The following is a 27,424-nucleotide window of genomic DNA, read 5'->3' as shown; positions in this document are numbered from 1 at the left end:
TTCGGAAAATCGCAAGAGATACCCCCTGGATCGATTCTTTAGGCAAAAACAAGTAACTGTGCCAATTTTGAGCCAAATCGGTTTTCATCGTTGATGTTTATATGGGGAAAATCGCAAAAATGTATGGGGAAAACATCGCTTCAGGATTTTTGCAGCAGGTGGCGCTGGTCTCGCCCAAAATTGTCCATGTGTGAGATTCTTGTAGGAAATTAAATTACCTACAACTTTGTAGAAGAGTGCAAGACGATCCGAGTTGACTCTGATGAGTTATTAGCAATGCGATGAAAAGAAATCGGCTTATATACTTGAAAGTATACAAGGGGTATATAGGAAGTATATAAGAAAATATTTTTTTCTGGAAAAATCTCCAAAAATCAGGATCAACTTGGATCGTTTTACACGTTTCGACTAAGTTGTAGGAAATTAAATTTCCTACAAGAATCTCACACTTGGACAATTTTTGGCAAGACCTGCGCCACCTAGCAGAAAATTACTGAAACGATGTTTTTCCCCATACATTTTCGTGATTTTCCCCATATAAACTTCAACGATGAAAAGCGGCCCCTTAGCCTTAACCGATTTGGCTCAAAATTGGCACAGATACTTATTTTTGCATTAGGAATCGAGTCAGCGGGTATCTCTGATGTTGATATTTTTTATTGTCACCCTTCTGTGCATTCATAAAAAGTATGAAATATTCAAAAATCTATACCTTAAGACGCATTTTTATAATTGGGTAGTTTTCTTTGGCAAAGTTGCAGATATTAATGAGAACTATTCTGAAAAAAATGGTATCTGAAGTTCGATTATCCGAAGGTTTGTATGGGACTTCGGATAATCCAATCACGAACAAAAGAAAAATGTTTATTTTTTAATTTTCTTGATTTTAACATAATATTTGAGTTCTACGACCCCATTCTAGTCAAATTTGAGTAGTTGATTGCCTATTAAAATATAGAATGCATTTTTTCAATATTGCATCACCGCCATTTTGGCCGGCATCTTGGATTTAAAAATTCTAAATCATTTAAGCGTAGTTTAGGGGTCAAACCTTAGCTCGGTAAACAAAAATTAGACAATTCGACTATTCGAAGTGAAATTTTTCCGAGGCCTTCAGATAATCGAGTCTGGACTGTACCGAAATAAAATTGCCAATCCTTCAAAATGAATTTTTTAAAACTCATATTTTTGATTTTTGATATGTTTTAGAGGACATAAAACCGAAACTTTAACCAGTACTTTATCGTGTCAAAAAAGGGCGTAATATTGCAAATCAGAAGTTTTTTCTAAATATTATTTTCGAAAAGGTAAAATTTTTTCACAATATTTCATGTTTTAACACAGAAAATAAAGGGCTGTTTGGATAAGAGTAAAGAATCATACATTGTCTGATACTTTTTCATTTATTCGCTGTATTTCAGCAAGCAGAGTTCCAATTAGCAATGTCTATAAGACAATTTTATTGGAAATCGTCTCATCCTTTCAAAAAAAATATTTTTAGGAATGGATAATCAATCAAGGAGACTATTTAAAACAATCAAAATCTGAAATTTGCCAGTTAAAATTAAACTTTTAGTGGCTTTATCTTTAAAAGTGCATTTTATCAAAAAATCTGTAACTTTTGGACAATTGAATTTTTGTGAAAAAAAGATGAAAAATAGGCATTTTTGTCGTGTGCTCATTTTTTTAATAACCCTCATCAATACCTACAACTTAGCCAAAGACATCAAATCAATAAAAAAAAAGATTAAAAAATTACAAAAAAATAAAAACAGTTGGAATCGACCGATTTCGTAGAGTAGGCTGAGCTGTAAAAATTCTATTTAAAAAACGAATAAAGTTCAATTCCGGCATTCAGGGAAAATTGCTCCTTTACCTCCAAATGCACACCTCCAAATATATACACAACAATAGTTTAAATCTTAGAAACATAAAATTTGAACAAAAATCGCAAATCTCTAGAGAAATCCCCTCCTGCTGTCTTCCCTGCCGGAGGAAGCAACATCCTTCAGTCTGTACATCGACCATCATCGCAGGAGCTCCCTTCTGGGAAAAACAATATCTTACGACTTTGCTTGGCTTTTGCGCTACTGCTGCTGCTGCCGGTTATAAATAGTGCTCGTGTGTTGGTTTTGTGTCTAAGGATTTCGACTATTACCGGTTTTAATCGCTGGAGCTCCTTGTTCTTGCCCTGAACATGCTGTGGATGTGGATTAATTTTCTCCATTTATTACGCGGCTAACGATTCGGAAAGAACATGAACAAGCTATTTTTTTAAAATACACAGTTGCAAATGTTCGTATTTATTTAGCACCGTCTAGGAATAATAGATTTCAACTTTTTAAAAGAGGAAACACAAAAGGAGCTAAAAAGAGCACTATTTATTTTGTCTGCACGGTGCCAATGTTTATCCAGACGGTCGACGTTCCATTCAATTCCCAAGAATGCCACAAAAAAGTATCATTTTCAAGTGATTGCGGTGAACCATTCAGCTCTTTCTCTCTCTCTCTCTCTGTTTGTTCTGCGTTTTTCCCGGAAGTCTCCACGAGCTTTGTGGGAAGTGAATTCTGTTGGTAATTTCTACTGCGCCACAACTCTTTTATTTTCTTTCATATCAGAAGCCCAATGAAAAACGAGGTTGTTATTGCGGACTCATTTCAGCAGCAGTGTGGTAGCAATATGCTGCTCGGAATGAAAACATATAAAAAGCGAATTTATTAAAAACTGAACCCACCTCGTGCAACAATACGAGCCCTTGCAGTTTTTTCCCCGGTTGGAGAAAATGAGAAAGAATCCTCTGTAGCAAGCCAAGTGAAGGAACGAGCTTTTCACGATTTCGCAGTTTTCCGGTCAGTGCATTTTAATTGCTGGCTATTTAAGGATCCTGTTCATACTGTTCTGTTCAAAATAATAAATTAAATTTGACAAAAAAAATCCCAAAGATTTTTCTTTAAAATAATGCTCAATTTAACTATTATTAAAATATTTGTTTTTAATATCTTAAAAGCTCCATCAAAACATTTAGGTGATTTACTCAAACCATTTCTCCGCAACCGTGCGCGCTCGCTGAAAGCGGAGGAAACCCGTTCAAAAAATAGCTTTCCAGTACGTTGGTTCAGTGAAAAATATAATACCAGATGCCGGAAATAGTTATCGCAGCGTGCCATGCCACGAGGCCACTACCCAGGATCTGTGTGGGTAGTTTTTCATTTCGAGTTGGTGAGAGCTTAATTGGGCATTGACATGGTTTCTACTTAGAGAGGTAATAAAGTGAAGTGCTCGAAAGCTCGAAACAAAGCAGGCTAGAAGGCGCTGACAACGGTTTCGTGGCATGCTGAGTTGTAATGGAATTAGTTTTTGTTTCTCAAAGAAATCTTCTTTGAGAATTTAATTTAATCAAATTCAATAAAATTTTCAGTTAACTCAGAAAAGGACAATGTAAATTTAAATAATTTGATAACAAGTCACAAAAAGTTGCGCATAATTAGCCCCCTTGAGAGTAGAAAGTGTGGCAAAATCGCACAACGCAATCATTTAACAGTTTGGAGTACCTGCCCGGAATACGCATTCCCGTCCCAAGTGACAGGTCGAGGTCGAATGAAAAATTAAGCTCAAGTGGAATGCAATTTAATTTAATTGCACTTTTGGTCGCTGGGTCACTCGCTCTATTGTCGTTTGAGGGCTGGGGAGGAGGATGAGCCCGCTGTGAAAACGGTCGATTACTGTAATTTTATCGCTCTTAAACGAGAGGTGTGTAATTTCATCAAGGGTTGGAATGGAATCGTACTAAATGAGCTTTATTGGAAATTTGAGTTGCGATTAAATGCTTAAAGTGAGAAACAAATACGTGCTGTTTCAATTGGAAATTGTTGTTCTTCGTCGTTCTCAAATGACATAACATTTTTTATAACTCATTTGCTCACACAAAAAAAAAACAAAAAATTATAATTATTCATAGAAATCAAACTTGAGTTGGCACTATCATCACAAATTTTATAGCTTTGTAAATTGTAAAAAAAAAAACAGAAAAAAGTAAATATTGATCATAATCGTTCGTTCTATTGTTTAAGTTTAAAAACATAACAATAATCCTCTGGAAGTTTCAAAAATGATATAACAGTCCCAAATATTCATAATTTTGATAATCTGAAGCCTAAACTATCTGAAGTTTCGATTATCCATACGTTTCTAGGCGAGATAATTAGTCACGTATATTTTTGCCCTTAGCGTGACCTACGCTGTGTTAGGGTGGACCGTCCGAAAAATTGACATTTTCGTCGATATTTGAAAAAAAAACACATTTATTCAACTTCAGCTTCGCGCCGCTATAACAGATCTTAGGTCTCTTAGACGCATTGATGGACTTGATGGACATTGACAAAAAAATTGATAGTAAAATCTTGGTTTTTAGGTTATATTTTTTGCACAAAAAAACTATTTTTTTCTAGGTTAAGTGAAATTTTACGATTTCGCGGACAGCGTGAAATCCGTGAAATTTTGCTTTTTCCGCGAAATCCCGTGAAAATGTATGTTTGTGTGAAACTGCAACGATATTTCTTCAAATAATAATTCAAACTCAAATAGGAATAAAAATAATCTTAGTAGTTACTGCAAAGTTATGCAGTTTAATTACTTATGTAGAGTTAGTGATTTTTGACGATTTGTGTACGGCTTAAACATCGTGAAATTTATAAATTTTCTCAATTTTTTTTAAATAACAAAATAATAAATATTTGATCCATAAAGACTATTAAAGTAAATTTTATTATTTTTCAATTAAAAAGCTTGATATGAACCATTTGAAGAATTTTTCAGTTTTTTTTTCAGTTTTTTTTACAGTTTTTTAAAACTAACTAAATTTAGTAATATGTTCATTCGTTGTAAAACACATTTTGCTGTTATTTTATTTGAATGGTATTGTTTCAATAGAAATTGAAATAATCCAGCTTTGTTTTATTCAAAATAAAATGAATAATAACCTTTTAAAACCATTTCAGATTTTTTTCTTTTTTTCCCGTGAAAGATAAAAATACACTTTTCTTTGTTTTCTGTTCTCATTTTGAATTAATAATTTCGATTTCGTTAGAAATCATATAATTTTTTTTTAATATTGGGAGAATTTTGTTTTTTGTGTCACGTTCAAATATATAATGAAGCATAACAAGTCGTTTCAGTGATGTAAACAAAAGATATACAGAGTTATTTTGACATTTTTCCCGTTCCGCGAAATTTGCGTGAAATTTGGTGTTTTGAAATTGAGGTCCCCGTGAAAATTGCAATTTTCAAGCGTGAAATGACCCATTGTTTTTTGGTGCCTTTTTGATATTAAAAATTAATGTCTCTAATTTTTTTCATTCATTTTATGCGATTGCAAGGGTTTTGAGGAAAATATAAATTACAAATATTGGTATTTGATACAAGTTAAATTTTTCACTTTCTGAATTTGCATACACAAGAAGCAATGGTGGAATCAAAATGACCACAAATTCGTTTTTTTTTTTTTTTTGTGTAAAGTTAAACCTCGCATAGTGCGCAGGCGTTATGTTTTGTATTTTTTCGATTACTCTAAAATGACATAATATTTTTGCAATCTTTTGGAAGCAAATTGTAGATTGGAATAAGACGAACAAATTGCTTTAAAAAGATTGCAAAAATTTTACGCGCTTTTTGAGAAATCGACAAAATACTAAGCGTAACGCCTGCGCACTATGCGAGGTTTAACTGTATGTGTATTTCAATACTTAGAATTAAAAAAAACTCTGAAACAATCTCAAAAGCCAATTTCTTCAAACTCTTAATATGTTTATTAATTTGAAAATGTCTAATTTTTATGGTGTATGTATGGTGCCACCCTAACGAAGTTCAAATTTTTTACAAATGATGTACATTATTTAGACGTTTCTAAATCTGCCCTCAGAATCAGTCCAATATATCAAAATATAAATTTTTGGTCATGCTTTGGATCTTATGAAACACCCTAATTGTGAAACAACTTCCGAAAATTCCCCCTTTTCATTAACTTTTCCCAAGGACACAAATGCTCCAATACTGCTTTTTTGGCAAAAATCTTTTGTTTTAAAGGTTAAAACGTCTTCCGATAGAAATTCTTAGAATACGGTTTCAGAAAAGAAAACTCAAAATCCCTTTAAAACCATTCAGCTTTTAAAATAATGCTCCAACATTTACCACCACTCTCATTATGCAAATAAACCTAGGGATAGTGACCAATGAGACCCGCGAACGATGCCATTTTAAGCACTCCCAACGACGGTCTGATGGATTCCAAAGAAAAACGAGCCAGAAAAACGTGAATTAAAATTAATTTTCACTGTTTTACTTTGCTACCGCGACTGCCTGTTTGCAGATCACTTCGAAAATTTCAACATTTTGAAACCGAGCATCAACTTCACTCTTTGAATAAAGAGTGACTGATGCCTATCCGTGTCGGGTCGAGTGACTCTCTGTGCTAGTACTTTGCTTGCAATATCCCTCCGAGATCCACTAGAGAGTCAGTGCCAGTTGGAGTTGGAGGGGGGCAGGGAACGATGGTGAACCCAAGTGTCCTCCTAGGGTTAACATCCTGACAGCTATTGCCCCGGTGCGATAAGAACTGGAAACGGGAACTCTTGTGTTGGAACTTCATTGTTTTTTCGTCCCACGCAACAACTAATTGCGCTAAATTTGAAGTAGATTTTTGTGAAACTTTGTTCTTAGTTTTTGTTAAGCAATTTTGAAAAATAATGTTGTTTAAGTAAAAATCCAAGTTCAAGTTGCACAAAAATCTTCTTTAGATACAGCGCCCAAAAGTGTACGCTGCTCCCCATAGACCAAAAAATGGTCCACGCTGTGACGACAGCCCTGCAGCAACTGGATGCTGCTGCGTGTTCCCTTTCACCAAGTTGTGCCTGTTATTCCTTCGCCAAGTGGTTTCTTCTCGTTCTGAGATTCTGCACGCTTGCTGTGATGGCTTTATACTCTCTTGGGGTTCTTGGCAGCTCCCGACAGGATTTTCTACTCGATTGAATAATAGATTTAGTGCACTTTGACTATCCCGGTATCAAGATATCCCGGGCAACAAAGAATCCGTTGAACTCAACTCGGAGCACGAACTATAAAAAGCCGCGTCTGTTCGAAGTTCAGCATCAGTTGTTCAACAAAGTTCGAGCTCTTTCAAGCATCCTCCCAAACAAACTCAAGATGTTCAAATTCGTAAGTTCCTACCTATGATCATCCAAACATCACTTAAATCCACTTCTCAACAGGTCATCGTCGTCCTGGCCCTCATCGCCTCTGCGCTGGCCGTTCCGAAACCGGTGCTACTGGCGGCCGCTCCCTCCTATTCGTACACCGAGCGCATTGATAAGCCGGCACTGAGCTATTACTCGGCACCCCTGCCCAGCTACTACCCTGCTGCCCCGGCACCGTACCTGCACACGCCACTGGCCTACAGTGCCCCCGTGGCAGCCTATCCCGCTGGGTATGCGCTGCTGTGAGGTGGGGAAGGATAAAGACACGGGATGGACAAAGGAATTGAGATTGGAAGACGTTCTGGAATATTTGTGATGATTTTGAATAAACGGTGGTTCAAAATGTATTGAAAGCTTGTTGTCTTTTTCTTTCCAACTTTTATCTTTACTAACACAATTACTAAAATAAAGTTAAAAAAAACATAGAAATCGCCTAGATCCAATTTTGGTCTTAAAGGTTATGGGTATATTAACAATTATTTTGGCATTGTCTTCAAAAAAATCTCTAAATAAAATGTCAATTTCAATTGTTTTTATCTTTTTGATTTAATGTTATCCTAAAATATTTAAGGCCGTTGCAAATATTTTTCAAAGTTTTTGTCTGACATGACAAAAATGACAAAAATGACAAAAATGACAAAAATGACAAAAATGACAAAAATGACAAAAATGACAAAAATGACAAAAATGACAAAAATGACAAAAATGACAAAAATGACAAAAATGACAAAAATGACAAAAATGACAAAAATGACAAAAATGACAAAAATGACAAAAATGACAAAAATTACAAAAATGACAAAAATGACAAAAATTACAAAAATTACAAAAATGACAAAAATGACAAAAATGACGAAAATGGCAAAAATGACAAAAATGACAAAAATGACAAAAATGACAAAAATGACAAAAATGACAAAAATGACAAAAATGACAAAAATGACAAAAATGACAAAAATGACAAAAATGACAAAAAATACAAAAATTACAAAAATTACAAAAATTACAAAAATGACAAAAATGACAAAAATGACCAAAATGACAAAAATGACAAAAATGACAAAAATTACAAAAATTACAAAAAATACAAAAATTACAAAAATTACAAAATTACAAAATTACAAAAATTACAAAATTACAAAATTACAAAATTACAAAAATTACAAAATTACAAAATTACAAAAATACAAAATTACAAAAATTACAAAATTACAAAATTACAAAAATTACAAAATTACAAAATGACAAAATGACAAAAATACAAAATTACAAAATTACAAAATTACAAAAATGACAAAAATGACAAAAATGACCAAAATGACAAAAATGACAAAAATGACAAAATTACAAAATTACAAAAATACAAAAATTACAAAATTACAAAATTACAAAATTACAAAATTACAAAATTACAAAAATTACAAAATTACAAAAATTACAAAATTACAAAATTACAAAAATACAAAAATTACAAAATTACAAAATTACAAAATTACAAAATTACAAAATTACAAAAATTACAAAATTACAAAATTACAAAATTACAAAAATTACAAAATTACAAAATTACAAAATTGCAAAATTACAAAATTACAAAATTACAAAATTACAAAATTACAAAATTACAAAATTACAAAATTACAAAATTACAAAATTACAAAATTACAAAATTACAAAATTACAAAATTACAAAATTACAAAAATTACAAAAATTACAAAAATTACAAAAATTACAAAAATTACAAAAATTACAAAAATTACAAAAATTACAAAAATTACAAAAATTACAAAAAATACAAAAATTACAAAAAATACAAAAACTACAAAAATTACAAAAATGATAAAAATAATGCGTAATAATAAGTAGTTGCGAACACGGTCAAAATTCAAAATTATAAGAGTAAATTTCCCAAAAAAACCCTGAAAATTACTCTTGAAAGAATATTTTTTGAAATGTTTTACAAAGTGCAAAAGAAAGCCCTCGCGATTACCTTCCCAACGGTATATAACTTTTTGATGTTTGGTAATGTATTTTGGGAAATATCATTTCTCCAAATAAAGGCATTTTTTCGAAAAAAAAATCCATTGTTCAAAACAAGTATTTCTTTACATTTAGCTAACGGCTGACATTTTCATTGGTTGTTTTTATGGTTTTTTTTTTGATGCGCCGAATCGAATGAAAATGCCGTAACGATTTGAGAACATGTGCATCTAGCGGGACGGTTTCAGCAAGAATTGCTTATTTTATTGTTTAATTTCAAATACATTGGTGAAATGATATGATGCAAATTATTAATTCTATCACCGAAACTTGGATTGTAGGAACATTTTCTTGCACTATAACTGGATTAAATTTTTATATCAGATCCTTCTATATCTTATTGACTACATCTGGATATTTCATGACGTGCTGGGATTGAATTCGGTTCGATTTACTGGACTTTCTGTGTCTGCATAATTGGAATGCAATTAACGCGGATTTATCTCATTTTTCTCGTCCTCGCAGTGTCCTCCATCTACGGAAACCACACACTGGACAGCGGGAAATCATCGTCCTCGCCGTCAACCGCCAGCTCTTCCAGCAGCAACAGTTCCTCCAATGTGCCAACGCTCACGCTCTCCCCGGACGAAACCATGTCCCACTTTGTGAACCAATCGCGGATGGTCGGCTGCACCTCGTCCGATCCGGACGTGAAGCTCCGGTGGCGCAACCCGAAGAACGCCATCATCGCCGACGCCAAGGGCCGCGTCCACGTCGAGCAGTTCAGCGGGGCGTCGCTGATGCTCATCTTTGAGGCCATCGTCCGGTCCGACCAGGGCAACTGGACCTGCGAAACCGACACCGAGGGTGGCAAACCGGTCCGGAAAAAGTCCTTCAAAATGATAGTTAATGGTAAACGAGATTTTTTTTTAGTTCTTTTGGGTCATTTATGCGATTTTTTGTGTGTGCTGCAGAACCAATCTCGTTCCGGGACACCAGGACGGTCCAAACGGCCATCGAAGACAAGGACGCGACCATCCGGTGCGAGGTGCGGGGACATCCGGAGCCGTCCGTATCGTGGTCCTTCAACGGGCAGCCATTGTTCCGTGAGTAGTCTCTTGTGTTACATGTATGAGCTGATAATCGCAAGGGTGTCGCATTTGATTTACGATACAGAATGCAGATAGGACAAATATTCATGTTTGGTTCGCTTGAAGCAATATTGAAGCAAAAAAGCTGATCAGATTTTCGATGCCACCGCCTGCTACGATGAGAGGAAAAAGTTGCCCTTTCACCTGACTTTGCGGTTCTCGTTTCAAGTGGTTTGGTGTAGGGGTTTGACCTCTCTTGATGCTCCTCGCTGACTTGATACATATTTTATAGATCCAGGAAACGAGTGAGGGTAGTGAGATGAGGGGGAGAATGAACAGAAGAGTGCTTTTTTCTGTTCGAACGTTTTAGCGAACGAGCAAAAAGTTCCGGAAATGGAGGTCAGATATTGCCTTTTTTTTGGCTGTGTGAAGTGAATAAATCTGCCGATAAAATATGTTTTTGGACAGGTTAAAGGTGATCGACTAGAAGAATCATGAGTCTTCAAGAAGAAATTGAAATGCTTTTTTGAAGTTCATGGTTTCGTGCAAATTTTTGTAACCTTAAAGTTTATTGATTAATGCAAGAGTTGAGGTTGTAATTAACATTCACTCCTGGAAGCAAATTATATTTAAAATAAAACTGATCAAATCGCAACAAAAAAAAATATCGGAGAAACTCATAAACATAAGTTTAACAAAAAAATCTTTTCCCAGCACTTTCATTTGATTGATGAAACCCTAGCGCCAAACAGTCACCTCTCATTTCCATTTCAAAATTAAAAGTCAGGAAAAAATCCGACAAACCACATTGCTTCTGTGGCAAGCGCACTCATCCGGAAAGCTTACTGAGATCACACCAAGTTTTTTTATTCACACCCTGTCACTCATCGTAGTTGCCTTTGCTTTCTGGGGACAGAGGAGAAAAAAAACGCGCGACTTTTCCTGATGGGATGGATTAAATGTACAGAGGAATGTTAGTTTTTTTTTTTCTTTATGCATCGCCTGCTGCGATGACAAATCATAGAAATGCTCAAAGTTGCGTAAGAAAAAAATATGTTTGAAGAGCTTTTCCATCACAACGCTCTTTGAATATCATTTTTCTTTGCTGTTTTTTGTCTTTTCGAGACAGTTTTGAACTTTGTGGAATTTTGTTGGATCATAAGATTAAGACTGCTTTAATCGCAAAATGACACCTTAAAGCACGGAATGATTGATTGTTCGCGGCTCATTTGCATCGGAGGCGTTGAAATTGAAATTTGATAGCCCTCAAGACGATAATCTGCTCTTCATCCCCCCTCCCTCCCCATGCTAATCAATTTCTAATCACCAGCCCCGAACGGAAAGTACACGATGCTGGCGGACGGACTGATGATCAAAAAGGTGACCAAGAACGACGCCGGCGAGTACACGTGCAAGGCGTTCCAGGTTTCGACCACCGGAAGCAGTTTCGAGGAGAAAACGATCCGGCTCAATATCAAACGTGAGTGTTCCTTCCTTCTTTGAATTTCCAACCTCCGCTAATTGCCATTCCATTGTCGATTTTCTATTCCCTACCCCGCACAACAGACAAGCCCTACTTCATCCACCGGGGCACGTACGGCTCGCGGAACGTCACGTACGGCTACGTGGGCGGGATGGTCAATTTGACGTGCGAGGCCACGGCGGAACCACCGGCCAACTTTACCTGGTCGGCCAACAACAAAAAGTTTTCCCATAAAAGCCACCACATCTTCACCGCCAACCACATCTCGATGCTGCAGGTGAGTCCGTTGAAGTGGAAAAAGAGGAAAATAATCCTAGGAGGCCATGACGAGGAGGGGGGAAATAGTAGGCGATGCATTTTCTTGGGTGTCAAAGTTTGGGAAAACTACAACAAAGTAGGCGGTGGGTGATTTGAAAGTTCACTTCCAATAGAACATGTGGAGACTGCGTCTCCCACGTGTCGGAATCCCCGACGTGGCCGAGCCACCACCGGACTGTTCGGCCGCTGCTGAGGAACTGGCCGAGCTGCCGAACGCTGACAGCTGTGAGTGTTGACGTGCGGAGGCAGGGGGTTGACATCCCTGCACACATATTGAGATCTATAGACAGGGGGGCGCTATGCGGGCCCACACATCTCCCCCCTTCTCTAGAAAAAAAAATACAGCAGAGCTGGTGCTTTTCATTTAAAGGGACCTACTTGCTGAAAACTGACATGCATTCTCCTCTAAGATTTAGGATCAGGGCAAGGATATAATTTTAAAATCATTATGGAGACGCTAATTTGGTGCCGACACCCTTGCAGCCACCTCGATAAACACGCCTCTACGACGACCGTTCGATAAACAAGGAAGACGCTGCTCGCGAATTGTTTTTTTTTTTTTCGATTATTATCGATTATCCTTTCTTTTGATGTATTTTCCCACACATTTTTACATCTCTCTATCTTCCACTTGTTCGCTATGGTGCCATACAAATTTTTATTAATGATCAGTGAATGTATCTCTCCACTCTTTTCTACTTTCACTCTTTCCTTACCTTTACCAGGCATGACCTTTCAGCGAGTGTTCATTAGTCATTGCGGCCTTTCAGTTGGTTCATAACGGACGGCCTTTCAGTGAGAGCTCACAAGCCGTTGTTGAATCGTTGCGGCCTATTCAGTGAGTTCACAAGCCAGAAGGGCCTTTCAGTGAGAGCTCACAAGCCGTTGTTGAAGTCGTTGCGGCCTATTCAGTGAGTTCACAAGTCAGAAGGGCATTTCAGTGAGAGCTCACAAGCCGTTGTTGAAGTCGTTGCGGCCTATTCAGTGAGTTCACAAGCCAGAAGGGCCTTTCAGTGAGAGCTCACAAGCCGTTGTTGAATCGTTGCGGCCTATTCAGTGAGTTCACAAGCCAGAAGGGCCTTTCAGTGAGAGCTCACAAGCCGTTGTTGAAGTCGTTGCGGCCTATTCAGTGAGTTCACAAGCCGGAAGGGCCTTTCAGTGAGAGCTCACAAGCCGTTGTTGAAGTCGTTGCGGCCTATTCAGTGAGTTCACAAGCCAGAAGGGCCTTTCAGTGAGAGCTCACAAGCCGTTGTTGAATCGTTGCGGCCTATTCAGTGAGTTCACAAGCCGGAAGGGCCTTTCAGTGAGAGCTCACAAGCCGTTGTTGAAGTCGTTGCGGCCTATTCAGTGAGTTCACAAGCCAGAAGGGCCTTTCAGTGAGAGCTCACAAGCCGTTGTTGAATCGTTGCGGCCTATTCAGTGAGTTCACAAGCCAGAAGGGCCTTTCAGTGAGAGCTCACAAGCCGTTGTTGAATCGTTGCGGCCTATTCAGTGAGTTCACAAGCCGGAAGGGCCTTTCAGTGAGAGCTCACAAGCCGTTGTTGAAGTCGTTGCGGCCTATTCAGTGAGTTCACAAGCCAGAAGGGCCTTTCAGTGAGAGCTCACAAGCCGTTGTTGAATCGTTGCGGCCTATTCAGTGAGTTCACAAGCCAGAAGGGCCTTTCAGTGAGAGCTCACAAGCCGTTGTTGAAGTCGTTGCGGCCTATTCAGTGAGTTCACAAGCCAGAAGGGCCTTTCAGTGAGAGCTCACAAGCCGTTGTTGAATCGTTGCGGCCTATTCAGTGAGTTCACAAGCCAGAAGGGCCTTTCAGTGAGAGCTCACAAGCCGTTGTTGAAGTCGTTGCGGCCTATTCAGTGAGTTCACAAGCCGGAAGGACCTTTCAGTGAGAGCTCACAAGCCGTTGTTGAATCGTTGCGGCCTATTCAGTGAGTTCACAAGCCAGAAGGGCCTTTCAGTGAGAGCTCACAAGTCGTTGTTGAATCGTTGCGGCCTATTCAGTGAGTTCACAAGCAAGAAGGGCCTTTCAATGAGAGCTCACAAGCCGTTGTTGAAGTCGTTGCGGCCTATTCAGTGAGTTCACAAGCCGGAAGGGCCTTTCAGTGAGAGCTCACAAGCCGTTGTTGAAGTCGTTGCGGCCTATTCAGTGAGTTCACAAGCCAGAAGGGCCTTTCAGTGAGAGCTCACAAGCCGTTGTTGAAGTCGTTGCGGCCTATTCAGTGAGTTCACAAGCCGGAAGGGCCTTTCAGTGAGAGCTCACAAGCCGTTGTTGAAGTCGTTGCGGCCTATTCAGTGAGTTCACAAGCCAGAAGGGCCTTTCAGTGAGAGCTCACAAGCCGTTGTTGAATCGTTGCGGCCTATTCAGTGAGTTCACAAGCCAGAAGGGCCTTTCAGTGAGAGCTCACAAGCCGTTGTTGAATCGTTGCGGCCTATTCAGTGAGTTCACAAGCCGGAAGGGCCTTTCAGTGAGAGCTCACAAGCCGTTGTTGAAGTCGTTGCGGCCTATTCAGTGAGTTCACAAGCCAGAAGGGCCTTTCAGTGAGAGCTCAGAAGCCGTTGTTGAAGTCGTTGCGGCCTATTCAGTGAGTTCACAAGTCAGAAGGGCATTTCAGTGAGAGCTCACAAGCCGTTGTTGAAGTCGTTGCGGCCTATTCAGTGAGTTCACAAGCCAGAAGGACCTTTCAGTGAGAGCTCACAAGCCGTTGTTGAATCGTTGCGGCCTATTCAGTGAGTTCACAAGCCAGAAGGGCCTTTCAGTGAGAGCTCACAAGCCGTTGTTGAAGTCGTTGCGGCCTATTCAGTGAGTTCACAATTCAGAAGGGCATTTCAGTGATAGCTCACAAGCCGTTGTTGAAGTCGTTGCGGCCTATCCAGTGAGTTCACAAGCCAGAAGGGCCTTTCAGTGAGAGCTCACAAGCCGTTGTTGAATCGTTGCGGCCTATTCAGTGAGTTCACAAGCCAGAAGGGCCTTTCAGTGAGAGCTCACAAGCCGTTGTTGAAGTCGTTGCGGCCTATTCAGTGAGTTCACAAGCCGGAAGGACCTTTCAGTGAGAGCTCACAAGCCGTTGTTGAATCGTTGCGGCCTATTCAGTGAGTTCACAAGCCAGAAGGGCCTTTCAGTGAGAGCTCACAAGCCGTTGTTGAATCGTTGCGGCCTATTCAGTGAGTTCACAAGCCAGAAGGGCCTTTCAGTGAGAGCTCACAAGCCGTTGTTGAAGTCGTTGCGGCCTATTCAGTGAGTTCACAAGTCAGAAGGGCATTTCAGTGAGAGCTCACAAGCCGTTGTTGAAGTCGTTGCGGCCTATTCAGTGAGTTCACAAGCCAGAAGGGCCTTTCAGTGAGAGCTCACAAGCCGTTGTTGAATCGTTGCGGCCTATTCAGTGAGTTCACAAGCCGGAAGGGCCTTTCAGTGAGAGCTCACAAGCCGTTGTTGAAGTCGTTGCGGCCTATTCAGTGAGTTCACAAGCCGGAAGAGCCTTTCAGTGAGAGCTCACAAGGCGTTGTTGAATCGTTGCGGCCTATTCAGTGAGTTCACAAGCCGGAAGGGCCTTTCAGTGAGAGCTCACAAGCCGTTGTTGAAGTCGTTGCGGCCTATTCAGTGAGTTCACAAGCCGGAAGAGCCTTTCAGTGAGAGCTCACAAGGCGTTGTTGAATCGTTGCGGCCTATTCAGTGAGTTCACAAGCCAGAAGGGCCTTTCAGTGAGAGCTCACAAGCCGTTGTTGAAGTCGTTGCGGCCTATTCAGTGAGTTCACAAGTCAGAAGGGCATTTCAGTGAGAGCTCACAAGCCGTTGTTGAAGTCGTTGCGGCCTATTCAGTGAGTTCACAAGCCAGAAGGGCCTTTCAGTGAGAGCTCACAAGCCGTTGTTGAATCGTTGCGGCCTATTCAGTGAGTTCACAAGCCGGAAGGGCCTTTCAGTGAGAGCTCACAAGCCGTTGTTGAAGTCGTTGCGGCCTATTCAGTGAGTTCACAAGCCGGAAGAGCCTTTCAGTGAGAGCTCACAAGGCGTTGTTGAATCGTTGCGGCCTATTCAGTGAGTTCACAAGCCGGAAGGGCCTTTCAGTGAGAGCTCACAAGCCGTTGTTGAAGTCGTTGCGGCCTATTCAGTGAGTTCACAAGCCGGAAGAGCCTTTCAGTGAGAGCTCACACGGCGTTGTTGAATCGTTGCGGCCTATTCAGTGAGTTCACAAGCCAGAAGGGCCTTTCAGTGAGAGCTCACAAGCCGTTGTTGAATCGTTGCGGCCTATTCAGTGAGCTCACAAGTCGGAAGGGCCTTTCAGTGAGAGCTCACAAGCCGTTGTTGTCTTCTCACAAGACGTTAAGTAAACATTCACAAACCTTCCTCCACAGGCCTGACTGAAGCTATTCACAAGCCATCTCTACGTCAGGAACATTCACAAGTCTTCACTTCAATAGGCCTTTTAGTAAACATCCACAAGCCATCTTTACGCCAGGCATAAGTTGAAATGCACAAGCCCTGTCACCTCAACCTTTCCAGTAAATATCTACAAGCAATCTCCTCTTCTACAACGTCGAACAGGTTCCTTCGACCACTTCCTTACGGTCCTTTCAAACCCATCCTCTACGCACAATCCGCGTTATTTTCTACTGTATTCGGCAATCAGGTGCTTTAATAACAATAAGAAGACACATATTGTTCATAACATTCTCAAAAATCATGCGAAAACAAAACCTAACATTCCCAAAAAAACACAAAAGAATACTTGAGAACAAATGGTTTTTTTGCAGACAAACCAAGAAAACTGTACAGATATTGAAAGTCTGACACCCCTGCCGACCTGTCATTTCTTTCTCCCTCTCACGCAATTCATTTTTTTTCAAACTCCTCTCTCCTCGTCACTCTACCTTCTCCGTGACCGCATTTCAAATCATAACACTGCACGCCACAAGAACGCGTCACCGCTTTTTTTTAAACTCACCTGCCACCGCGCTGAGGGGATGTCGAGAGAAAAAAACACAACATTTCAACAGAAAAGAAATCTTTCTTCTGGCAGGATTCGCCATTGTGGAGACTGCGTCTCCCACGTGTCGGAATCCCCGACGTGGCCGAGCCACCACCGGACTGTTCGGCCGCTGCTGAGGAACTGGCCGAGCTGCCGAACGCTGACAGCTGTGAGTGTTGACGTGCGGAGGCAGGGGGTTGACATCCCTGCACACATATTGAGATCTATAGACAGGGGGGCGCTATGCGGGCCCACACAGAACAGTTGGATTTTGCAAATTTAAATTTCTGTAAAATGAAAGATGGTCTTGAATCTTGAATCTTGAATCTTGAATCTTGAATCTTGAATCTTGAATCTTGAATCTTGAATCTTGAATCTTGAATCTTGAATCTTGAATCTTGAATCTTGAATCTTGAATCTTGAATCTTGAATCTTGAATCTTGAATCTTGAATCTTGAATCTTGAATCTTGAATCTTGAATCTTGAATCTTGAATCTTGAATCTTGAATCTTGAATCTTGAATCTTGAATCTTGAATCTTGAATCTTGAATCTTGAATCTTGAATCTTGAATCTTGAATCTTGAATCTTGAATCTTGAATCTTGAATCTTGAATCTTGAATCTTGAATCTTGAATCTTGAATCTTGAATCTTGAATCTTGAATCTTGAATCTTGAATCTTGAATCTTGAATCTTGAATCTTGAATCTTGAATCTTGAATCTTGAATCTTGAATCTTGAATCTCGAATCTTGAATCTTGAATCTTGAATCTTGAATCTTGAATCTTGAATCTTGAATCTTGAATCTTGAATCTTGAATCTTGAATCTTGAATCTTGAATCTTGAATCTTGAATCTTGAATCTTGAATCTTGAATCTTGAATCTTGAATCTTGAATCTTGAATCTTGAATCTTGAATCTTGAATCTTGAATCTTGAATCTTGAATCTTGAATCTTGAATCTTGAATCTTGAATCTTGAATCTTGAATCTTGAATCTTGAATCTTGAATCTTGAATCTTGAATCTTGAATCTTGAATCTTGAATCTTGAATCTTGAATCTTGAATCTTGAATCTTGAATCTTGAATCTTGAATCTTGAATCTTGAATCTTGAATCTTGAATCTTGAATCTTGAATCTTGAATCTTGAATCTTGAATCTTGAATCTTGAATCTTGAATCTTGAATCTTGAATCTTGAATCTTGAATCTTGAATCTTGAATCTTGAATCTTGAATCTTGAATCTTGAATCTTGAATCTTGAATCTTGAATCTTGAATCTTGAATCTTGAATCTTGAATCTTGAATCTTGAATCTTGAATCTTGAATCTTGAATCTTGAATCTTGAATCTTGAATCTTGAATCTTGAATCTTGAATCTTGAATCTTGAATCTTGAATCTTGAATCTTGAATCTTGAATCTTGAATCTTGAATCTTGAATCTTGAATCTTGAATCTTGAATCTTGAATCTTGAATCTTGAATCTTGAATCTTGAATCTTGAATCTTGAATCTTGAATCTTGAATCTTGAATCTTGAATCTTGAATCTTGAATCTTGAATCTTGAATCTTGAATCTTGAATCTTGAATCTTGAATCTTGAATCTTGAATCTTGAATCTTGAATCTTGAATCTTGAATCTTGAATCTTGAATCTTGAATCTTGAATCTTGAATCTTGAATCTTGAATCTTGAATCTTGAATCTTGAATCTTGAATCTTGAATCTTGAATCTTGAATCTTGAATCTTGAATCTTGAATCTTGAATCTTGAATCTTGAATCTTGAATCTTGAATCTTGAATCTTGAATCTTGAATCTTGAATCTTGAATCTTGAATCTTGAATCTTGAATCTTGAATCTTGAATCTTGAATCTTGAATCTTGAATCTTGAATCTTGAATCTTGAATCTTGAATCTTGAATCTTGAATCTTGAATCTTGAATCTTGAATCTTGAATCTTGAATCTTGAATCTTGAATCTTGAATCTTGAATCTTGAATCTTGAATCTTGAATCTTGAATCTTGAATCTTGAATCTTGAATCTTGAATCTTGAATCTTGAATCTTGAATCTTGAATCTTGAATCTTGAATCTTGAATCTTGAATCTTGAATCTTGAATCTTGAATCTTGAATCTTGAATCTTGAATCTTGAATCTTGAATCTTGAATCTTGAATCTTGAATCTTGAATCTTGAATCTTGAATCTTGAATCTTGAATCTTGAATCTTGAATCTTGAATCTTGAATCTTGAATCTTGAATCTTGAATCTTGAATCTTGAATCTTGAATCTTGAATCTTGAATCTTGAATCTTGAATCTTGAATCTTGAATCTTGAATCTTGAATCTTGAATCTTGAATCTTGAATCTTGAATCTTGAATCTTGAATCTTGAATCTTGAATCTTGAATCTTGAATCTTGAATCTTGAATCTTGAATCTTGAATCTTGAATCTTGAATCTTGAATCTTGAATCTTGAATCTTGAATCTTGAATCTTGAATCTTGAATCTTGAATCTTGAATCTTGAATCTTGAATCTTGAATCTTGAATCTTGAATCTTGAATCTTGAATCTTGAATCTTGAATCTTGAATCTTGAATCTTGAATCTTGAATCTTGAATCTTGGAATCTATGACATTTCCCCGAAACCCATATTACCGAAGGGACATTTCCCCGAATGCCACTTCCCCGAAAAGACACTTCCCCTAATAGTCATTTCCCCGAATTCCATTTACCCGAATTTTCCATTTCCCCTAATCGTCCACATCCCCGAAAGTCATTTTCCTGAATAGGCCACAATCCCGAATGCCACTTACCCGATTAGTCATATCCCTGAATAGTCATTTCCCTGAATGCTCCTGGGCACCGGGCATTTCTGCTTGACCGCGTTCGGGGAAATAGCATTTTATTAGAAAAAAATTGATGGCAATTTTTATCACATCAAACTACATATAATATTTCTTGAAAGGTTCGTATTGGCCTTGAATGATCAACTTTCTTTTTGGATTCACTCAGAACAGGCGTAGCATTTTAGGGGGGAAAGGGTGTTGAAAGGTTTGGTACTATTCATTCAAATACAATGAATATTGTTACAGACTTTTTGTTATATATTCTCAAACCAAATACTTTTTTCTTATAGACATGACAATAATAATGCAATAGAAGTTTTGTTATTTTTTATGATTCAGAAAACATACCGTGCGATTTTCGTAGTACAGAACCCCGTTCACACTGATCATTTTATTCACATTGCTAGTTTTGGATTTGGCAAAAAGTATAATCAACAAAAACTTTAAATAAAATTTGTACCAGCCTTATGTACCTATTTGTTCGATTTTTGGGTTCTTGAACACACAACAACTCGATTATCCGAAGGCCTCGGGAAAATTTCACTTCGGATAATCGAACTTCGAACTTATTAGTGTTCACAATGATAAAGCTTATTTTTCTAAGTACAATGACCCTTTGAACGACCGCAAAGGATTTCAAATGGATTTTTAATTCAATTTTTAAAAATTCACTTCACGGCCCTTCTTTGCAGAAAAGCTCCTATTTGACAGCTCGTTCCAAGGGGACCATAGTTGATCCATCGAAAAAATGTTGTCTTGTCAATAACTTTTTTTTGCATAACAATGAAATAAAAAAAAACGTTATCAGAAAGGTTTTTAATCGTATTTCTTACCGTTGTTCATAAAAATTGACAAAGGGCTTTACTACTCAATTTACAACAGTCAATCAACAGCATACCCGAAAAAGCTGTTTGTTCGGTAAAATTTAGAGAGAAAATAACTGTTAGTCATGGAAAAAGGGTTTAGCGAAAATGAAGATTAGGGAATATGAAAATTCGGGAAAATTTAAATTTAAATAAACGGCAATTGGCGTAAGTGTCACTTCGGGGAAATGGCATTCGGGGAAATGGCCGATTAGGGAAAATGGCATTCGGGGATATAGCCGATTAGGGGAAATGATATTCGGGGAAATGGCATTCGGGGATGTGGCTGATTAGAGGAAGTGGAAATCGGGGATGTGGCCAATTAGGGGAAATGATTTTCGGGGAAATGGCATTCGGGGAAATGTCATTCGGGGAAATGAGCTAGACCCTGAATCTTGAATCTTGAATCTTGAATCTTGAATCTTGAATCTTGAATCTTGAATCTTGAATCTTGAATCTTGAATCTTGAATCTTGAATCATGAATCTTGAATCTTGAATCTTGAATCTTGAATCTTGAATCTTGAATCTTGAATCTTGAATCTTGAATCTTGAATCTTGAATCTTGAATCTTGAATCTTGAATCTTGAATCTTGAATCTTGAATCTTGAATCTTGAATCTTGAATCTTGAATCTTGAATCTTGAATCTTGAATCTTGAATCTTGAATCTTGAATCTTGAATCTTGAATCTTTTATCTTGAATCTTGAATCTTGAATCTTGAATCTTGAATCTTGAATCTTGAATCTTGAATCTTGAATCTTGAATCTTGAATCTTGAATCTTGAATCTTGAATCTTGAATCTTGAATCTTGAATCTTGAATCTTGAATCTTCATCATCTTGAAATCGGCCAATTTTGTCCATTCCAGATATTTTTTCGAGAAGTTGAAAAATTGCCCTATACAAATGCTTAAGAGACATTGAAAATCAGACCACTAAAAATTTGAGTTTTTAAAATCTAACCCAACAGCCTTTTATTAGCTGGTATCAATATCTCAGAAACTAATGGTCCTATTTGCAATGTTGAAATATTAAACATCTGTGAATTTTCAGATCTTTTCGATAAATTATTTTCTAAATTTTAAAATCAAATCAAACATTTCAAAAGGGCGTAATATTGAATATTTCACCTTTTTTAACCTTTTTGAGTCATTAGTTACAAGCGAAATACTCGTTTTCAGAAAATTTGTTTAGTAAAATACAAAAAAAAATATTATTGTTAGATATTCAAAATAAAAAATAACCTTATTACTTTTTCCAAATATCAACATTTTTACATAAGTTTCAAATGGAAAAAAATGTTGATTTTTTCGAATTAAATATATTTTGTACAAATAATTGAAATTGCAGTAAGTGTTACAATTTTTGAATAGACTCAACTTTTTAAAGTTGTAAGTTGCAATAGTCAAACGAAACATGTTTTTGGATAATCCATGCAACATTGATGTCTTGAATGCACAAAATACTTCAATTTTGACTAACCATAATATCTTTATATCATAAACTTCAAAACATCTCAAAATTTCATATTTTTAGGATAAATTTCAAAAAATACATAGATTAGCGTAGATTATATCAAATTTGATATTCTGGTAAATAAATTCCTTAATTTTCGACTTTCGACTTCATATTTTGAATTTAATTCATTCTAGTCTCAGTTATTGTTGTAATTTGGCATGGAACTTCATAGTTAACAAATTCATAGAAACTCATTACAACAAATTTAAAATACTTAATGTTTCTTTTTGTGATGGGAATAATATGTCTTTAAAATACAAGATATAGAAAAAATTATATGATTTTAAAAATCGTTGGCAAATAATACCAAATTTTGCATAGTTTTGCACATTTGGGAAAAAGAATTAAATTTTTTTTTTCAATGCAAATAAATAATTGCCAAATTTCGCATTTATTTGCATTGCATAGATAATCTTGCAGAAAATTAAAAAAAGCGCAGATTTCCCAATTTTTTAAGTGTATTTAATTTTTTGGAGTTATTTACAGATTTTCGATTTGACATGCAAACAATGGTATATATCAATAAATATTTTTATGTTGAATTAATTCTCTGAAACTATTTAGAAATCTACTGACGTTTGGCTCTAACGGGGAAAATCACAACAACAACAACAACACAAATTGAATGATTCGTTCGAAAGAAATAATAATGAAAAACACTCACAAATTGATGTCAAAATAGATAATTAGCAGCTTTCGACCTTTTGTTTTTCAATCTTTGCTAAAAAATGTGTTTGGGTAATTCTCCGCCAACTCACACAGCAGTTGCCCCGACCCCTCTTCGATTTGCGTGAAACTTTGTCCTAAGGGGTAACTTTTGTCCCTGATCACGAATCCGAGGTCCGTTTTTTGATATCTCGTGACGGAGGGGCGGTACGACCCTTCCATTTTTGAACATGCGAAAAAGAGGTGTTTTTCAATAATTTGCAGCCTGAAACGGTGATGAGATAGAAATTTGGTGTCAAAGGGACTTTTATGTAAAATTAGACGCCCGATTTGATGGCGTACTCAGAATTCCGAAAAACGTATTTTCATCGAAAAAACACTAAAAAGTTCTAAAATTCTCCCATTTTCCGTTACTCGACTGTAAAAATTTTGAAACATGTCATTTAATGGGAAATTTAATGTACTTTTCGAATCTACATTGTCCCAGAAGGGTCATTTTTCATTTAGAACAAAATTTTTCATTTTAAAATTTCGTGTTTTTCTAACTTTGCAGGGTTATTTTTAGAGTGTAACAATGTTCTACAAAGTTGTAGAGCAGACAATTACAAAAATTTTGATATATAGACATAAGGGGTTTGCTTATAAACATCACGAGTTATCGCGATTTCACGAAAAAAAGTTTTGAAAAAGTTGGTCGTCATCGATCATGGCCGTTCATGGTCACCCGCGACAGACACGGACGACGAAACAAAGAGAAACGCAAAAATTAACTTTTTCAAAACTTTTTTTCGTAAAATCGCGATAACTTGTGATGTTTATAAGCAAACCCCTTATGTCTATATATCAAAATTTTTGTAATTGTCTGCTCTACAACTTTGTAGAACATTGTTACACTCTAAAAAATAACCCTGCAAAGTTAGAAAAAACACGAAATTTTAAAATGAAAAATTTTGTTCTAAATGAAAAAATGACCCTTCTGGGACAATGTAGATTCGAAAAGTACATTAAATTTCCCATTAAATGACATGTTCCAAAATTTTTTACAGTCGAGTAACGGAAAATGGGAGGATTTTTAAAACGTTTTTTCGGAATTCTGAGTACGCCATCAAATCGGGCGTCTAATTTTACATAAAAGTCCCTTTGACACCAAATTTCTATCTCATCACCGTTTCAGGCTGCAAATTATTGAAAAATACCTCTTTTTTCGCATGTTCAAAAATGGAAGGGGTCGTACCGCCCCTCCGTCACGAGATATCAAAAAACGGACCTCGGATTCGTGATCAGGGACAAAAGTTACCCCTTAGGACAAAGTTTCACGCAAATCGAAGAGGGGTCGGGGCAACTTTTCCCGATTTCGTGTGAGTTGGTAGAGAATTACCCGTTTACTTTTCAATTTTTAATTAAAAATTATCAAAACTTACCTTATGAAAATTCTCATAAGCAAGAAGGATTCTAAAACAGAATTCAGAAGAGTAAAAATAAAAATAAATCACATTTCCTTTTCAAAACTTCTTTAAGTAGTTTGGTAAATACTTATTTCATCAAAGAAAAAATAAATAAGCTTGAAAAAATATTACATTGTTATTTAAAAATTCTGATAAAATACACTATGCTTTTATTCCTCCTAAAAAAAACAGTACATAGCCAACTTTGTCGAACAAGCCAAATTATGCAATTTACCTCACACTTGCCTGCCACCCAGAAAATGTCCCCAAAACCACACTGACCAAAGGACACACCGAGAAAGAAAAAAAAACAAGAAGAAAGTCACCCCAGGTGTTCCTTCCAAGTTTAATCATGTTTTATCGCTTTCCTCGTCTCGTTTTTCCCACGCTGCACACCTCTGGCAGATTATGATCAAAAACAGCACCGCTTTCGGCAAGTACCGGTGCGAGGCCAAAAACGAGCTCGGTACCATTTCCCGGGAGATCCAGCTGAAGGAGGGCACCAAGCCGGATCCACCTAGCAGGGTGAGTTTGATTTACGTGACCAAATGGTCAATTTGACATTAAATTTAGTTTGAATTGAAATGACCTCAATGACACAATTCCAGTTCCAACTGCGTGGCGTCAACTCGGACACGCTGGACATTGACGTGGGGGCGACCAAGAGCCACGACGTCGAGCCGGACCACAGCACCATCATCGGCTACCGGTTCGAGCTGATCCCGACGGAGGAGTACGGCAAATATCGGAGCTGGGAGCGCGCCAACCGGCGAGACTTTGACGTCGAGGACGGCGTCACGTACCTGCTGGTGCACCTGATTCCGGACACCAAGTACCTGATCCGGGTTGCGGCCCGAAACGCCGCCGGTCTCAGCGACTGGACCGAGGTGAAGGAATTCTCGACGCATCCGCTGCAGCCGCACGGGTTCAACTCGGGCAGGGGCGCACCGGGTCGGTTGGCCACGTCCGCGATGGTGGCACTGATGGCCACCGTCGTCGCTGCCCTGCAATTTTAACCACCCGGGCGGCACGGAACTTCAACCAGAAAAGACTAGCACGTAAAATCGCAAATCCGAAATTTCATTCCGTGGAAACCATCATTCATCAGCAGAGAAGAAAAGGAATATCAAAGTAGGCCACGCGGCGCGCGTTGGGAAGGTTGAGCAAGGAGTGGCAAATCACCCCACCACATTCATTCGCCCCTTCTCATATGGCTTATATTGGAAATATCCAACCGGGAAAGTGATATGTTGTTGTTTTTAAGTTTTGTCTTCCGTTCTGGTTCACCACTTTGAGTACGATGACACAACCAACGCTGCTAGTAAAGACAGTCACACCAAGCCAGGAGGAGGATGTATAGAGGTATCGTAATGTAGGTTGTCATGCCATAAGTATAAGGTTAGAGACGAAGAGGAGGAAATCGATCTAGGTAAAATGTAATGTAACAATGCTTGTTATCTCTACAACTCATTCTATATGCGCTCTCTAGTCAAAGTGTCCCTTGAAAGTAGGAAGAGAATGAAGTTGATTTTGGTGTTCGGGGATGATGATTCAAATGTTTTTTCTTATAAAAACTGAGTTGAAAATATTTTACAGTAAAAAATTGTGTAAATTTCCAAAGTTTTAATTTACCTTAATTAAGATTTTAAAAATGGAAAAAAACACTGGAATAGTGGTGAATTAACACATTCTAAGAGGTCATTTTTCCAGATAACCATGATTTCTATTAAAGAATAAAATTAATTTCAGTATCTGATACTTGATGAATTTTCTATTTTTTCAGATTTTAGATGTTATTGTTGATACATAGCCAGTTTTGTTCAATTTTGACCTGATAATCATGGCTGTATTATGATTTTTTAGGCTTCATCCATGAAGTATGTCACACTAAAATGAGCCAAAATTTAATATATAATCACAATTTTATTTATTTTTATTTTTTCTACTTGCATTTTTTTCCAAAGGCATCATATAGATAAAAAATTCCTTGTTTACAGATTTTCGAATTTTTATTTGTAAAAATAGTAACCACAAAAAAAATGGAGAATTGTATGAACAAACCAATGATGGCTTCTTTGGTCACAAGAAAAACTCCTCGAATAGTTTGATTTATATGAGCAACTCTCTGCGAAATTTCGACCATTTTTATTTTTTGTATTTTTTTACTTGGCTCAAACTTTGTGGGGGCCATCCCTATGACCAAATAAGCTATTTTGTGTCATTAGTTCACCCATACAAGTCTCCATACAGTTTTGGCAGCTGTCCATACAGAAATTGTACGTACATATTCAAATAGCTGTAACTTTGGAGTGAATTTTCTGATCAATGTGGTGTCTTAAGCAAAGTTGTAGGTAATGTTGAGGAATATTGAAAAAAAAATAGGTACACGGAAAAAATTGCAGATTTTTTAATCAACGTTTTTTCACAACTCAATTTCCCAAAATACGTATTTTTTTATTTTCGAGATTTTTTTATATGTTTTAGGGGACAAAAACCCGCAACTTTTGAGCTATAGAGAAACATGGTCAAAAAATCTGCCGCCGAGTTATAAAAAGCTTGATTTAGTATGACAGTTGATATCAAAAATGTTTTTGAACAAAAAAAGTTCATCAACCATATTTTTGAAACTGTTGTTTTTTTTAGAAATTGACAATAATTCAATTTATTTTGTTTTATTTTACAATATTATTTTACAAAAGTCTTGCTAGGTTTTGAGTTTTCCTGTTCTAGATGAAAGTCAAAAGATTGAAAAATATAAGGTCGAATAGGCAAAACTTCGAAAGGACAAAAGGTTGAAGTAAGACTACTTGAAAAAATTTGTTGAATTTTAATCCGTGTTTTTCTGTGATTTTTTCCTTTTTTTTAAGTCCTTAAAAAAGTTCGCAAAGTTAGCAATTTGATATTTCCTATTTTTAAAGACAACCTTTTCATGGTTGTCGCATTATTCATGTGAGTTTTTCTATTCTTTCAAACATGAAAAAATTAAAATTCGGACCTATTAAAACAATTTGAGAGATTTTCC

The 27,424-nt window shown here is 37.3% G+C and overlaps 1 protein-coding gene and 1 long non-coding RNA gene across 2 annotated transcripts in view; both read left to right on the top strand.

Moving 5' to 3' along the window:
- LOC6033660 (neural cell adhesion molecule 1) overlaps nucleotides 1-25,984 on the top strand; it is a 30,104-nt gene extending 4,120 nt beyond the window's left edge. Inside the window, exons 2-7 of the mRNA XM_038258115.1 lie at nucleotides 9,754-10,140; nucleotides 10,203-10,334; nucleotides 11,650-11,799; nucleotides 11,886-12,079; nucleotides 24,808-24,927; nucleotides 25,011-25,984. Of these exons, the coding sequence (XP_038114043.1) occupies nucleotides 9,754-10,140; nucleotides 10,203-10,334; nucleotides 11,650-11,799; nucleotides 11,886-12,079; nucleotides 24,808-24,927; nucleotides 25,011-25,418 (1,391 nt within the window). The 3' untranslated portion in view covers nucleotides 25,419-25,984. The remainder of the gene's footprint in view (nucleotides 1-9,753; nucleotides 10,141-10,202; nucleotides 10,335-11,649; nucleotides 11,800-11,885; nucleotides 12,080-24,807; nucleotides 24,928-25,010) is intronic.
- LOC119767979 lies at nucleotides 7,158-7,594 on the top strand. The gene is made up of 2 exons (XR_005277829.1): nucleotides 7,158-7,209; nucleotides 7,263-7,594. It is a non-coding gene; the product is annotated as an uncharacterized LOC119767979 (long non-coding RNA).
- Nucleotides 25,985-27,424: the final 1,440 nt, after the last annotated feature.

Source organism: Culex quinquefasciatus, chromosome 2, assembly GCF_015732765.1.
Source record: "Culex quinquefasciatus strain JHB chromosome 2, VPISU_Cqui_1.0_pri_paternal, whole genome shotgun sequence".
Classification (NCBI taxonomy): domain Eukaryota; kingdom Metazoa; phylum Arthropoda; class Insecta; order Diptera; family Culicidae; genus Culex; species Culex quinquefasciatus.
Note: the sequence above shows the minus strand (reverse complement) of the source record. Positions and strands in the feature narration are given on the sequence as shown.